At 46.3% G+C, this 15,206-nt stretch overlaps 1 protein-coding gene across 1 annotated transcript in view; it reads right to left on the bottom strand.

The window, feature by feature from the left end:
• Nucleotides 1-1,092: 1,092 nt before the first annotated feature.
• EFHD1 (EF-hand domain family member D1) overlaps nt 1,093-15,206 on the bottom strand; it is a 45,435-nt gene continuing 31,321 nt past the window's right edge. Inside the window, exons 3-4 of the mRNA XM_034781529.1 lie at nt 6,453-6,587; nt 1,093-2,545 (exon numbers count right to left, since the gene is read on the bottom strand). Of these exons, the coding sequence (XP_034637420.1) occupies nt 2,411-2,545; nt 6,453-6,587 (270 nt within the window). The 3' untranslated portion in view covers nt 1,093-2,410. The remainder of the gene's footprint in view (nt 2,546-6,452; nt 6,588-15,206) is intronic.

Here is a 15,206-nt window from a genome sequence, read left to right as displayed (position 1 = left end):
CCTCAGATCATGTTGAGTCCAGATGCAGTGCTCTTTCGGGTCAGTAACGGTCAACCACAGGAGTATAATTGAAGCTTTCTGAGGAAAGTGGATGTTGGAAGCTGTTCTGAAGACTTTTTCTGGTTCTCTCTTCTTGAACTCATTCTGATTTCTTGTTGCTTCTCTCTAACTTTGTAGTGTGCTGTGCTGAGACAGCAACACTTAATATATTATTGAAGCTAATGTTTGTGAAGTGCTCTGATCTTCTGATGGAATGTGTTAATATATAGCAGAGAGTAAAGGGGGGAAAAAAAAAAAAAACTTGTTCCCATTTTACATAACAACCTGGGAGATCTGAGGACTAAAAAAATTTAGGAAAACTCACTCTAACCAGTAGTCAGGGCCCTGGCTATAAAGACCTATGCTGTTACACTGTTGGGTATGCTACCATGCCACATTTCAACATGTCAGCCTTCAGTAAGGGCTGTTAGTCCTCCTTCCCTCTTCAGCCATGCTGGCAATCAGCATACTCCAACGGAAACACAGTAGGTTCTCTGAGGCACTCCATCCTCAATATGATGCTTTTATCTATCGCCTACACAAGGTTAGGCCTCTTTACATGTCCTAAAACAAAAAGGAACTTTTTTAGCTGTAAGTACCACCATGTCAAGATTTCCTTACGAAGCATTGTACATCAGGGAATTCAATTCAGACCACCAAGGATGAAAAGCAATAGAGACCTCTTTCCCCCCTGCCCCCATCTATCAGCATCTTCAACTTTTTGCTGAAGGACTGGTGTGGGAGAAGATGCATCCTCCATTTTAACATTTGAAGCAACTGACAGGGACCAAATGTGAACATTTTTCAATAGACAGCATTTCACATATTTACACAACACTGTCCCTTAGAAATTAACATCATTAGCCTTTGCATAGCCACAATACTGTGCTGTAGTGGAAATATCAGGAGGGGGACTGAACATTTCCTCACTCATGACAGCTGTTCTGGGCTTTGGAGTAGTGAATAGGGACAATTAAAGAGTGAGATCTGTGATGAGAATTCTTGGACAAAACAGTATGTTTGAGGACTTAAAATAAACCCATTGACAAGATCTGAGGTATTAAAGAAAGTTTTATTTGTACATTTTAGCAAGAGGAGAAATAATTGAAGATGCAGTTATCTGCTTTGTTGTAAAGAATAAAAACATTTAATTATAAATATTTATCTAAAAAGCGTGATTTATAAAATATAATCTGTGGCGATATATACACAGTTTAATTGTTTAGCAATTCTCCCACCTGACATTAAAGATTAGAGGTTTTTCTATTTATTATTCCACACTCACAGCTTAGTGCTCACAGTTTAAGAAGCAAAACAGACAGGTGAAGATAAAGATGATCAATCAAATAGACCACTGGTGTGAGTTTTATCTTGGAAGGAATTTGGACAACAATAGAGAGGCAGAACATTAATGCATCCAGAGAGGCTTTGCAAGGAGGGACTGTTCCCGTTTTTGGTGGCCTTCAGCATATAGAGACATGCACCTGGAAGTTTTTAAAACTTGTGGGCAAGTCTCTTGTGCTCATAAGAAATGGATACCATGGCTAAGGTAAGGTATCATGCAAGCTTACTAAATTCAACTCTGCCAAATGCACCTCAGTCTTGATTTGTAACCCATCTGTTATTCCCTTTCTGAGCAGAAACTGCTCATTGTACCATATTGGTTTCATAGAGTAATGATTTTAAGGACTTCATGAAAGTCACTTTTGCACTTACAACCTCAGCATGTGAACAGATTTCCAGAGGTGAAAGGCTAGTGCATCATCCAATTGTACTGCCCAGCTCCCAATATTTCTTAGACATTAGATACACCTACTTGCTTCTCCTAAATCCAAGGGCCTAAAAAAGTCTAGTGAGGCTATGGAATAGATTGATAAAATGGAATGTGACAGGCCAAAAACCCCCATCAGTTTTCTATTCCTTGTCTAAAGTGGAGTTAATTTTTCTCCTGCCAAAGTCATGGGTAAGGCCTTCTTTGAGGAAGTCCGGCTTCTTTTACTGAAAGGGTTATCAATATGGTATTTCAGAGGGTTATGTGAAACAGAAACCAAGGAAAAAATATAGCCAAGAAACACTGTCATTCCTTTTGGGTTAAGGAAAGCTGATTTGCTACCTGGTTCTTCAGCATTAGGATGAACTTTAATTTCCCTAAGCACTACCTGACAGTTCAGAGTGATGAGTATGTACACAGTTCTTATTGTTCATACCATACGAACACATGGTAGTTGTGAGAGCTGTACCCTCTGGAGTGGAGTTAGAAACTTCAGTCTGAAAGGATGGTAAAGTTCTAGCAGAAGATACTCTCCAGGCACAGTCGTGATTCATGGAAACGTACCAAGTTAAGAGAAGTCTCTGGCGGTAGAATGGATGGTTACTGGCTGAATGCAGACTTTAGCTCCCTGAATGCTGCCCGACGGTGTTTCTTCTCTTCCTCTTCGCGCTTTCGCTCATCCTGCTCTGCCTTGATCTCTGCTTCAAACCTACTGGCTGAAGAAAGGGCTTGAACCTGTAAAGAAAAACAGCAGACATGAGCTATGGGAAGCATTAAGAATTTGAACTACCTTGCAGCACATCTGTCTGCCACATCTTCCTCCAGTTACCATATTCAATGGTGCCAAAATTGATTAAGGGTTAACAATACTACAGTAGCTGGATATTTACACTGAAGACCTGTGGGTTCAGTTTTATTCTCAAATCAAGAGGATAGTTTCATTTACCAACAGTCACTTTCCACTGGAACTGAGCCAAACGGAGGGAAAATTGTGTGGATATATTTATTCCACCTCATAGAAAATATTATTGCAACTTCTTTATGACTTTTTGGGTGAAATACAAAATGAAGCTAAATGCATGAATTGACTTTCAAGATTTATAGCACAACTGTGTTGACCAGTTCTGTATCTCCCTTCCCTAATCACAGTAATATGTAACTAGCCATCACAGCATGAGTCGTGAAAACACAATGAACTTTCCCCAATGATAAAAATTCTTGCAGAAAATTTGATAATTCCGAATTGGGACCAAATAGGAGGAACTCAGTCTGTGGCCCATTTTTATAGATTCATAGATTCTAGGACTGGAAGGGACCTCGAGAGGTCATTGAGTCCAGTCCCCTGCCCTCATGGCAGTACCAGATACTAGACCATCCCTGACAGACATTTATCTAACCTGCTCTTAAATATCTCCAGAGATGGAGATTCCACAACCTCCCTAGGCAATTTATTCCAGCGTTTAACCACCCTGAGAGTTAGGAACTTTTTCCTAATGTCCAACCTAAACCTCTCTTGCTGCAGTTTAAGCCCATTGTTCTTGTTCTATCCTTAGAGGCTAAGGTGAACAAGTTTTCTCCCTCCTTCTTATGACATTCTTTTAGATACCTGAAAACTGCTATCATATCTCCTCTCAGTCTTCTCTTTTCCAAACTAAACAAACCCAATTCTTTCATCCTTCCTTCATAGGTCATGTTCTCAAGACCTTTAATCATTCTTGTTGCTGTTCTCTGGACCCTCTCCAATTTCTTCATGTCTTTCTTGAAATGCGGTGCCCAGAACTGGACACAATACTCCAGTTGAGGCCTAACCAGCGCAGAGTAGAGCCGAAGAATGACTTCTCGGGTCTTGCTCACAACAAGCCTGTTAATGCATCCCAGAATCACGTTTGCTTTTTTTGCAACAGCATCACACTGTTGACTCATATTTAGCTTGTGGTCCACCATAACCCCTAGATCCCTTTCTGCCGTACTCCTTCCTAGACAGTCTCTTCCCATTCTGTATGTATGAAACTGATTGTTCCTTCCTAAGTGGAGCACTTTGCATTTGTCTTTGTTAAATTTCATCCTGTTTACCTCAGACCATTTCTCCAATTTGTCCAGATCATTTTGAATTATGACCCTGTCCTCCAAAGCAGTTGCAATCCCTCCCAGTTTGGTATCATCTGCAAACTTAATAAGCGTACTTTCTATGCCAATATCTAAGTCGTTGATGAAGATATTGAACAGAGCAGGTCCCAAAACAGATCCCTGCAGAACTCCACTTGTTATACCTTTCCAGCAGGATTGTGAACCATTAATAACTACTCTCTGAGTATGGTTATCCAGCCAGCTATGCACCCACCTTATAGTAGCCCCATCTGAGTTGTATTTGCCTAGTTTATTGATAAGAATATCATGCGAGACCATAACAAATGCCTTACTAAAGTCTAGGTATACCACATCCACCGCTTCTCCCTTATCCACAAGACTCGTGAGCTTTCTTTAATAGGATATCAGATTGGTTTGACATGATTTGTTCTTTACAAATCCATGCTGGCTATTCCTTATCACGTTACCACCTTCCAAGTGTTTGCAGATGATTTCCTTGATTATTTGCTCCATTATCTTTCCTGGCACAGAAGTTAAACTAACTGGTCTGTAGTTTCCTGGGTTGTTTTTATTTTCCTTTTTATAGATGGGCCATTTGCAGACCAAAAGAAAAAGATGTAGTTTGAGAGTTGTTTTTTCAGCTCTACTTTCCAGCCTTTGTTTTAACAGCTCTGCTATGCTACTTTCAATGAGTATAACATTTATTTTTGTCCATAAAACACTGTCGGAAAGGAATTCTAGCAGCTTAAAAAGCCCAGTCTAACCAAACATGAAGATACAGCTTTGTAGTGTTATTCAAATCTAATGCTTTGTGATGTTATTCCAGGGGTCGGCAACCTTTCAGAAGTGGTGTGCCGAGTCTTTATTTATTCACTCTAATTTAAGGTTTAGCGTGCCAGTAATACATTTTAACGTTTTTAGAAGGTCTCTTTCTATAGGTCTATAATATATAATTAAACTATTGTTGTATGTAAAGTAAATAAAGGTTTTTAAAATGTTTAAGAAGCTTCATTTAAAATTAAATTAAATGCAGAGCCCCCAAGACCGGTGGCCAGGACCCAGGCAGTGAGAGTGCCACTGAAAATCAGCTCACATGCCACATTTGGCACGCATGCCATAGGTTGCCTACCCCTGTGTTATTCTGACCTAGAAAATTGAACAGACAAGGAGAGCAAGCTCAAATATTGTATTCAGAACTTAGCTTTGTGCACTGGTGCAGGAGAAGAGGAAATTTCTTGCAGTGAATGTTAAAAGTTGGTCCAGGAGTCCTGGTCTGTGTGGTATTCAGTGATCACACAATGCTTAAAGTGCTTGTAAAAGCTCTGCTTTGTTCTGTGACCACTTCCAACTGACTGTGTTTAAGAACAAAAGCTTCACAGCACCTTGGCCCAGAGTCTGTGGGTATGTCTACACTGCCATGGGGAGGTGTGACTGCAGCATGTCTAGACATACCCAAAGCTAGCTCAAGTAGCAATAGGAATGAAGCCACAGCAGCACAGACGGCTGCATGGGCTAGACTTGCCCGACCAAGATCCCAGGTAAATAGTCAAGCAGCCACCGCCCATGCTGCCACAGCTTCACTGCTGCTATTACTTGAGCATGCTGCAGTAACACCTCTTGACTGTAATACAGACACACCCTTTCTCTGGGAAGCTTAGCCCCTAACAGAGGGGCTAACAGGGAAAAATTAGTGGGTGCTCTGTACCCACTGACAGCCAAGCTCCCTTCAACTCCCGCCCCACCTCCCCCTCCGCCTCCTCCTCTGAGCACGCTGCGTCCCTGCTCCTCCGCCTACCTCCCAGTGCTTCCCGCTCGGCCACCACCAAACAGCTGTTTGGCAGTGTTAGCAGCATGCTCCGGGAGGGACGGGAAGAGCGAGAATGCAGCACGCTCAGGGGAGGAAGCGGGGAAGAGGCAGGGCTGGGGCGGGGATTTGGGGAAGGAGTTGGAGTAGGGGGAGGGAGGGGGCGGAGTTGGGGAAGGGACTTTGGGGAAGGGGTTGGGGGGGGGGCGGGACGGCAGGCTGGGGGGGGTGGGGCGAGCACCCATGGCAAAGAGGGGAAGTCAGCGCCTATGACCCCTAATATCTCAGTCTCCAAGATATTTTGTGAACTATTTTGGATGATGACTTATTTAAATGGCTATTTCAGCCACCAAGATGATGGGCAGGAGCATAAACAAGATGGATTAAGTAAGAAGTCTACAGGGTGCTTGAAGGGGAAGGAACCACCATTGGCGCAGCAGAGCCTGGCAAAATAAGCCATTTTGTGGTTCATTTATCAGCAGTGAGTAATGCTCAGTGGGGCACAGCATACAAGTCTGAACAGGAAGTGGCATAACTCTGCATGATAATGAGGATGTGTACTCTGTGTTGAGGAGGAAAATTCACAGCTTCTTAAATTGGTGGAATAAGAGGATTTAATCACCTGGTGACACTGGCATACTGTCCAGCAGTCAAGCATAATGTCCATTCCAGGGGACACATTAAGAAGAGAGAACTGGGACCTGCATAGCAAGCTTTTTCAGCTTCCGCACCTCCACCATACCACCATACCTTAGCTTCAAAGAAGTTCTTGGCTCCTTTAACTCCCTCAGTGGAAACATCTATTTCAGAGAGTTTTGCCAGAGTCATCAGCCCACTGTCTTCCTCAAGCTCTCCAGCTGCAGCTTTATGGAAAATCAGCAGGAACTAGCAAAGAAACAAAAAAATAGACCCACCAAAATTCATCACTGAGGCTCAAGCTTTCAAAGAATTACTATTCCAAGCACTTAAACTATATGCTAAATCAGAGCAGCAAGTAATGTATGAACCCCAGGATAAGAATTTGCAATTACCAACACAGGAAAACATTTTATAAACAGAAAGAAAAATGTATTTACAATAAGCTGCATCCAGCACTTTGGATCCAGTACTGTGCGCTCTCAGACTGGAGAGAGAGGAACCTTTAGGGAAAGGAGAAGGGGCTTTCCACAGACCAGAGCTTTGGCAACAGTGTGGTTCACACATTGCCTAATCACTGACACCACCAGGGCCCAGAGGAGAGGATGGTCTCTTCTCTCCCTCCCGCAGCTGAGTGAGTAGTACAGCTGCACGTTGTGATTCTCTGGAGGCCGCAGCTGCCTCAGTGCGTGCCATAAAGCTGACATATGTGCTGTCACCCCAAGTCATTTTGGTGGCCCTTATGTCAGAGTTCACCACATTATGCATTATAGGGGCTCAGATCACACTGCATAATACATAACACACTGAATGAAAGAATGAGAACAGAAGGCTGCCCCCACCTCAAATGAACCCCCACCTACTGTCCCCCATTGTCCAAATAGGCCCAATGGAACCTACGTCACACAGGACTCAACTCCATAGACAGGACTGTGCATTGTACGCTAGTGCTTGGAAGGGATCAGGGAGAGCTTTTGACTCCCATGAAGATTTAGCTGCGTAGGCCAGTCCAACCTCACTGTACTACATACAGTAGTATAAAGACCATCTCAGGTCAAATGTACCTGAACACTGGAGTATGAGTGTAGGCACTTCAACCTGTACTTTTTTGTAGCATCAGGGAGAAATTATGGAACCCAGAACACCCACCCTTTACTTGAGGAACTACCAGGTAGTTCAAGCTCTTAATACAATGCCCTTCTGCCATTGTAGAGAGGGCTGGAGCACTGGATAATTTTTTAAGAGAGATTAGACAAACACCTGCCAGGGATGGTCTAAATAATACTTAGTCCTGCCATGAATGCAGGGGACTGGACTAGGTGACCTCTCGAGGTCCCTTCCAATCCTATGATTCTATGATCATGGATCAAAGCCAAATTCCCAAGAGAAAAAAAAAAACTGTCACTGACCTTCTGTAACTGTTGTTCTTTGATGACCTTCCAAGAAAGAAGTAGTAGAGGGCATGACACTAGAGGTCCGAATGGAGGGCCTGTGAGCCTTGACAGGACCAGGTTTAAAGTCCCATGTAAGGATCGGCTCATGAACCTGAGGGTAGAGACTCTCCAACCCTTGAGAAATTGGACCGCCATCTGATGAGAGAACACTGACCTGCTGTTCACTGGTGGGTGGAAGGCAGAGACTGCTGCTAAGTGCACCTTGAAAGATGCAAAAGCCAAACCTTTCTGCTTTAGATAGAGCAAATAGTCTAAGATAGCCTGCAGGGAAGAATGAACCACAGAGAGATCTCATTGAGATGCCCATCTCAAGAAGCATTTCTATTTGGCCATGTAGGTAGCCCTAGTGGACGGTTTCCTACTACCTAGCCAGACCTGTCATGTAACATCCATGTTGTCAGATGAAAGGAGGTGAGATTCAGGTGGAGCACAAGTTCAGTACAGCTTCAGTGGCTTAGTCTTGTGAGATCAGGTCCAGACAGAGCAGGAGTGGAAGAGAGGATGCTATTGATAGATCCAGTAGTGTTCCAACCCAGTGTTGGTGTGGCCAAGCCAGAGCTATAACTCTCCGCTTGATTTTCAGGAGGTCTTTGTGAACCAGAGGGACAGGGGGAAAAGCACAGGCCAGGGGCCCTGAACATGGGAGCAGGAAGGCATCAGAGATGGAACCAGGACTATGTCTGCACAGCAAGCAAAACTGATGGCACTTCCTGTTCTGCTTGGTTGTGAACAGATCTACCTGGAGAGATCCCCACCTTTGGAAGATGAACCTGGCGATCTCAGAGTGAAGAGACCACTCGCGGTGAGAGGAAAAGGATTGGCTGAGGTGATCCGCCAGTGTATCCTGGGAGATGTGATGCCGTAAGGTGAATGGAGTGCTTCACGCAGAATTCCCACAGACGGATGGCCTCCTGACACAGGGCTGAGGATCAAGCACCTCCCTGTTTGTTGATATAGAACATGGCCACGGTATTGTCTGTCAGAACTTGCACTGCCTTACCTGAGATCTGGGGGAGGAACACTTGGCAGGCTAAGCGTACAGTCCTGAATTTCCTGACATTCATGTGCAGGGAGAGTTCCTCTTGGGACTATAGGCCCGGAGTCCTGAGGCAGTTGAGGTGGGCTCCTCAGCCTAGGTCTGACACATCCAAGACTAGGGACACTGATGACTGAGGGATACCCCCATCATTACTGGCTTCAGGTCCTTCCACCAATCCAGGGAGGCGAGGCCTAAGGGAGGAACAGTGAGCACCAAGTCCAAATGGTTTCATTTTGGGAAGTAGCCACGGTCTGTAGGGGCCTGAGGCGTAACCTTGCATGCCGAATCACATAAGTACATGTGGCCATGTACCCCAGAAGCTTCAGGCAAACTCGGGCAGTCTTAATTGGGTGTACCCTGAACTTGGATATCAGGTCCAATAGAGTCTGGAATTGGGCCTCCAGAAGGAAGGCTCTGGCCTGGGTTGAATTGAGCACCACCCCAATGAATTCTATTCTCTGAACTGGAACAAGAGTCAACTTTTGCTCATTTAATCAATAGGCCCAGCACCTGGAAGGTGACTTGGACCATGCTGATGCTGTTCCACATGTGAGTTTCTGACCGACCTTTGATCAGCCAGTTGTTGAGGTACGGGTAGACCCGGACACCTCACCATCTGAGGAAGGCTGCTATATTACTGCCATACGATTCATAAAACCAGAGGGGCTGCAGACAGGTCTAAGGGAAGAGCAGTGAACGGATAGTGGCATTGATTCACAATAAATCTGAGAAATCTTATGTAGCCAAGAGAGACAAATGTGAAAGTATGCATCCTTTAAGTCGATGGCAGCCTACCAGTCCCCTGGATCCAGGGAGGGAATGATGGAGGCCAGGGAGACCATGCAGAACCTCAGTTTCTTGAGATACCTGTTGAGACGATGCGGGTCCAGAATGTGCCAGAGGCCTCCCTTGGCCTTTCGGATTAGGAAATACCCGAGTAGAGCCCCTTTCCTCTCAAGTCTCGAAGAACTTCCTCCACAGCCCCCATGCATTGGAGGGATCGCAATTCCTGGGTGAAGAGTTGCTTATGAAAAGGGTCCCTGAAGAGGGATGAAGATGCAGGGTGGGAGGGGGGGGAGGGAAGGGGTGGATAAAAATTGAAGGGTATTGCCCATTGTCACTGTATTTAGCACGCAATGGTCTGATGTTATGTGGGAGCATGCTGGGCTGAAGTGGGATAAACGGTCCAAAAATAAAGGGGAGGCAGGATCTGAAGCGGGAACTAGTATAGCACCTTGAGGCGCACCTTCAAAAGGCCTGCTTGAAGCCACCGGAGGACCTATGAGAGCCTCGCTGGGAGGTTGAGGGGAACAGGAGTGGCTGATGCCGTTTGTAACCTCTCCTTTTCCTTTTGTAGGGCTCCTGTCTTGGAGGTGGTGCCGATAAATGAGGTGGCTGTTGGAACCTGAAGTGCTTCCTGGAAGCAGACAGAGCATAGAGGCCCAGTGACCTGAAGGTGGGTCTAAAGTCCTTCAGCCCATGAAGCCCTGTGTCTTGTCTGCTCTGAAAATACTGAGGAGCTTTCAAAGGGGGAGGGAGGCCCTGGATGGATTGTTGGACCTCGTGAGGTAGTCCTGAGGACTGGAGCCAAGAACAAAGCCTCATGGTGACAGCAGAGGCCATTGTCCTCTCTGTCACATCAGCTGCATACAAAGCTATGTGGAAAGAGATCCTGACCACATTCTGACCCTCCTCCAAGAGTGAATTCTGCTTCCAATCCTGAGGCAGAGAGAGTCTGAACTTGGACAAGGAGTCCCACAGGTTGTAATTGTATCTCCCTAGCAAAACATGCTGATTGGAGATATGCAGTTGATAGCTACTCACTGAATAAACCTCTCCCCCAACAGATCCAGGTTTTTTTGCATCTTTTTGTTTGTAGCGCTCATCTGGCCCTGCTGCTGACACAACAAGGGACTCTGGTGTGTGTGTGTGTGTGAACGCGTGAGTACAGGTACTCAAATCCACTTGCTGGCACATAATGTTTCTTTTCTGCCCTCTTTGAGGTGGGAGGCAGAGGAGGAGTTGCCACAGGGCCTCGACCGGACCCATTACAGCCTCATTAATGGGTAAGGCCACTTTGGAGGGAGCTGCTGTAAGCAGAAGGCTGTGGGATGTTTCCTTAAGCTCCTCAAATTCCAGCTGCAGGTTAGCTGCTATCCATGTCAGAAGGTCCTGATGGGCCCTGGAATCATCTTGCAGAACTGAACTACTGGCCCCTGAGATGGCCTCATCTGGAGCACGAGGTGGCGATGGGAGCCACATCCTGAAAGTCAGCACCAGGGTTGGTACTGGAGTCGGGGTCTGACGCTGAGTGGGAAGGGGAGATAGGCCACCTCTTGGAAACCTCTAAGTAGGATCAATGGGAGGAAGGGCCCGATACTGGGGGGAAAGCCCCAAAGGTTGCAGTATGCCCATTACATAGGCCTCTGACCCCTTGGTCAGTGGGGGGGACCTGCACCGAGGTCCGGTGGCATATAGGCTGGGTATCTTAGGCTGCACGTAGAGTTCCCTTTCGAATTCAGATGAAGAGTCCTCCCTCGGGGACCACAGTGGAGTGGTACCCCTCTCTGCCTTTATACGGTGTTGAGGGTCCAGGGAACAGCGGTAGACTGGAGATGGTTGTGATGACAGGATCAGGGCTCGCTTGTCCCTAGAAGGTGCTGTTGGTGCTGGGAAGGAGTTCGACACTCCCTGCTCCTAGTCATTGGAGCCGGCAGCTGTCTCATCAGCATCAGGGGGGACTGGGAGTGATAGTAAATCTCTGGTTGCTGAGAGCGTCTCTGGGGTCAAAGAGACAGTCAGGCTGCTGGTACCACAGTGGTTTCCGGGTGTCGGCAGAGCATGCAGCACCAGACAACACTCTGGGCAGAGTTGATGGTGCCACCATGGGACCAGGGGTGGAAGAGTGGCCCTGAATCAGTTGCACTGCACTGCCTTCCCACTGCTTGTAGTTTTTCTGCCCCAGTGAGTGCCTCACGTTAGTTTCTCCTGAGCAGTCAATCAACTGGAATGCGGGTCACTCACGGGCAGAGGTTTGCCCCAGGAGGCACAAAGTTTGAAGCTCAGGGACCAGGGCATGCCTGGGTCCTGGGGCGAAGAGAGTCCCTTGCTGATAGTCCTTAACACTAGCTACAATATCTATCTACTCTAAAAACTATGTTTAAAAACAACAAAGAATTAGAGTCCAAAAACCACTGGGAAGAAGCCTTGCCGAAGCAAGAGTGGTCGTTCCAGCAACTGTCATGGGCGGTAAGAAGGAACCGAGAGGGTGCGTGGTCAGTGGTGTCCCTTATACCTGTGCATAAGCGCGTGGCTCCAGGGGGCACTAGAGCTGGCCTGACAGATACCACTGAGGGAAAAATCTCCAGCAATGGTTCACACACACCTAAAGTGGAATGGACAAAAGCAAGCACTCCAAGAAGAACTCAGTTATCCATATTAGAAAAGAGAATGTCTTCTAACTGACATTTCTGCCTCATATACTGATAGTGGGAAGCAAAAAGATTAGGGATTTTTTTGGTTGTTCTTGGGGAGGGGAGTTAATTTTGTCCAGCTCTAGTGTTAAATCACTACTCAGGATTCTCCAGAACATGGAGAAGTCTTAGGACTGCATCACAGCTTTAAGACTACCACCTTGCTAGGCTATCATTTGGACAGAAGGAGGTTTTCTTCTATTGTGTCCTTTAAGAATACAGGAGATTTGTTATAGCAAAGGTCTTTCAGTGGTCACAATAGAGCTATACCCTGTCCCACTCAAGAATGGTTTAAAAAGATATAGAAGTGCCTATGCAGCAACTCATTTTAAAACCCTTACTAGAGCACTTAACTAGAAATGTTTAAGGTACCAAGAGGTACCTGACCAATCTGCCTGCCAGGTTATTTAAACTGTAAAAATCAGCTTTTTTGCAACATCTAAGCAGCACATTTTTCTTCCCTCAAAAGGAATTACAAGGCTCAAACTTCCCAATGGTGCACCAAGTTTCAGTTGAGGAAACTCACATCTATGTTGTAATCCTCTGAATCCAGTATTTATGATGCAAACACTAATACATGCAACATTAAAGTACTGCTGTAATTAGGTCTCACCATTGTGCTCTCAGCTATTTTGTAGCCTACACACTGGCTTTCACACAGATTCACCCCTGTGGACAGGAGCTGCACCAGGCCCTATTGTACCGCTAAAATCCAGCATGGAGGGGTCAAGTAACATGTAGGAGCATGTGTGCTCCCTCCATAAGGAGAGATTTCAAACACAACAAATGTTAAAGGAGGTTCAGTTCTGCATTTCCTCAATCGGACAGGATTTGTCTGTTCCAGTGCAGAGATCACACTCTTCCACTAGAGGACAGCAGCATCTCACTAAAGGACAGCAGCATCTCAGTATGTCAGCAATCTCAGCCAGTTCCTTTTCCTTTCATCACTAATGCATCAGGGAAAACAGAATTGACAGTTACTGAGCAGCTGATGGAGGTGCAGCAGTTTGAGAATAGGGTGGGCAGGATAACTACAGTCCTGGCTATTCTCTACCACAGCATCCAAGTTTAGCAGGAGAAGATTTACGCAATAGCCCTGTAAGCTTGGTGTGCTTATTAAGGTAGAGCATACAGAAGGCAAGCTTGTTTTATAGGGAAGCTTCCTACCCTCTCCAAACAAAATTTAAAATTAGGTGAGGTTTAGCTAAATGGGTAGATCAGCCAACTCAAAAACTTGAGAAGACCTCCTTCCATTCTATTCAAGTCTGTTTTGTCCTCTCCTCCCTCCACCAAACAACCCAGATATTGCTTTGGATCTTTGATACAGCCTGAACCTCTGGTTGTACTAGTATTAGTCAGATGTTCCTCCTCACTGTTCCAACCCCACCCTTGAAAGCCAAACTTCCTGGCATCCAAAAAGTCTACTGAAAACAAAGCAGCCCTAAGGTCTGTTACAAATGTAGTCCGGGGAAGGGTAGGTCAGTGCCTGGAAACACCCAGCCATGACCAATCACAAGGACACGTGTGCATGAATCACCCTGAAACAGGGGAATCAGGCAGCATTCTTCTTACGGAAGATGGCCTGTTACAGCAGGGAAAATATGCTGCTTTACTAGCTACTTCAGCCAATAAAAGGCATGTGGGACTTACTCACCCAGACAGGAAAAGGTTGGAAACATGGATTATGGTGGCCACTTACCAGCTGCTGATGTAGAGGAGAGGCAAAGTGCATAATACCAGAATTTTTAAAGACTCTGCTGAGAAGCACAGAGAGCAGGGTACACAGTTCCAACCTCATGATGTTGATACGAATGCTCTCTGTGATTCTTAGTGACCCAGCACACACACTCCTCCTCCATCAAAAAAGCCATACAGCAGTTCCACAAACCCAGACAGAGTGCAGAGTGCCTGCTGACCTGCAAAATGACAGCAACATGGCTACTGTAATCCTTGCCTGGTGTGTACAGCATAAACCTTGAGATATGAGGAGAAGTATTTAATAAACTGAAGCGGAGAGGCACTGGTCCTTGAAGCAATCTCTGCACAACTGGACACAAACAGTGTCCCGGGGAAGCTGTGACATACATGAACCCAGATGGCAGACATGCAAGTTGGGTCAGAGATTGAACATTTTACTAGTACAGGCACAGTGATGCTAAGGTGGATTTTACTGATGCTAGATATGGATAGAGTTAAGTATTGCTGTTACAGCTTTTATCTGTTCTTTCCTTTGGTGGGTGGGAGTTTGAGCCTAGGCATTATAGAGTAGTTATGCTTCTCTTTTTAAGCATAAGCTGTTTAACCTGAGTCTTTAAGAGGAACTTTGTGGAGTTAATTGATGACTAGGGTTACCATTCGTCCGGATTTACCCGGACATGTCCTCCTTTTTGTACTAAAAATAGCGTCCGGGGGGAATTTGTAAAGCACTCACAATGTCCGGGATTTCCCCCCTCCCCGGGCAGAGCAGAGCGAGCGGCTGGGAGGGCTGCAGGAAAGTCCCGGGCTGGACTCCGGAGCAGCTGTAGAGGAGCCGGATCCGCCCTGCATTCTGAGCAAGTGTATCAGCACAAAGTGCAGCCCTCCCCTTTTGCAACTGGGAGCGGTTTCTGCCATGCAGCGTAGCAAAACAGGAGCGAGAGCACTTTGTGCTGATACAAGGGCAGCTCTCCCCTGCAGCCCGGTCCGGGCCAGGGACCGGGTTTTGTTGTGCAGGGCCAGGGACCGGGTTTTGTTGTGCTGGGGAGCTCAGCCACGTGTCCGGCTCGCACAGAGCCCAACACCCTGTTCTGAGCAGCAGGGTAAGGGGGCCAGGGGGCAGGAAGGTTCTGGAGGTGGCAGTCAAGAAACGGGGGGGGGGGGGAGGATAAGGGTTGGGGCGGTCGATGCACGCCCCCCGCGGAGA

The sequence above is a fragment of the Trachemys scripta genome, chromosome 9 (genome assembly GCF_013100865.1).
Source record: "Trachemys scripta elegans isolate TJP31775 chromosome 9, CAS_Tse_1.0, whole genome shotgun sequence".
Classification (NCBI taxonomy): Eukaryota; Metazoa; Chordata; order Testudines; family Emydidae; genus Trachemys; species Trachemys scripta.
Note: the sequence above shows the minus strand (reverse complement) of the source record. Positions and strands in the feature narration are given on the sequence as shown.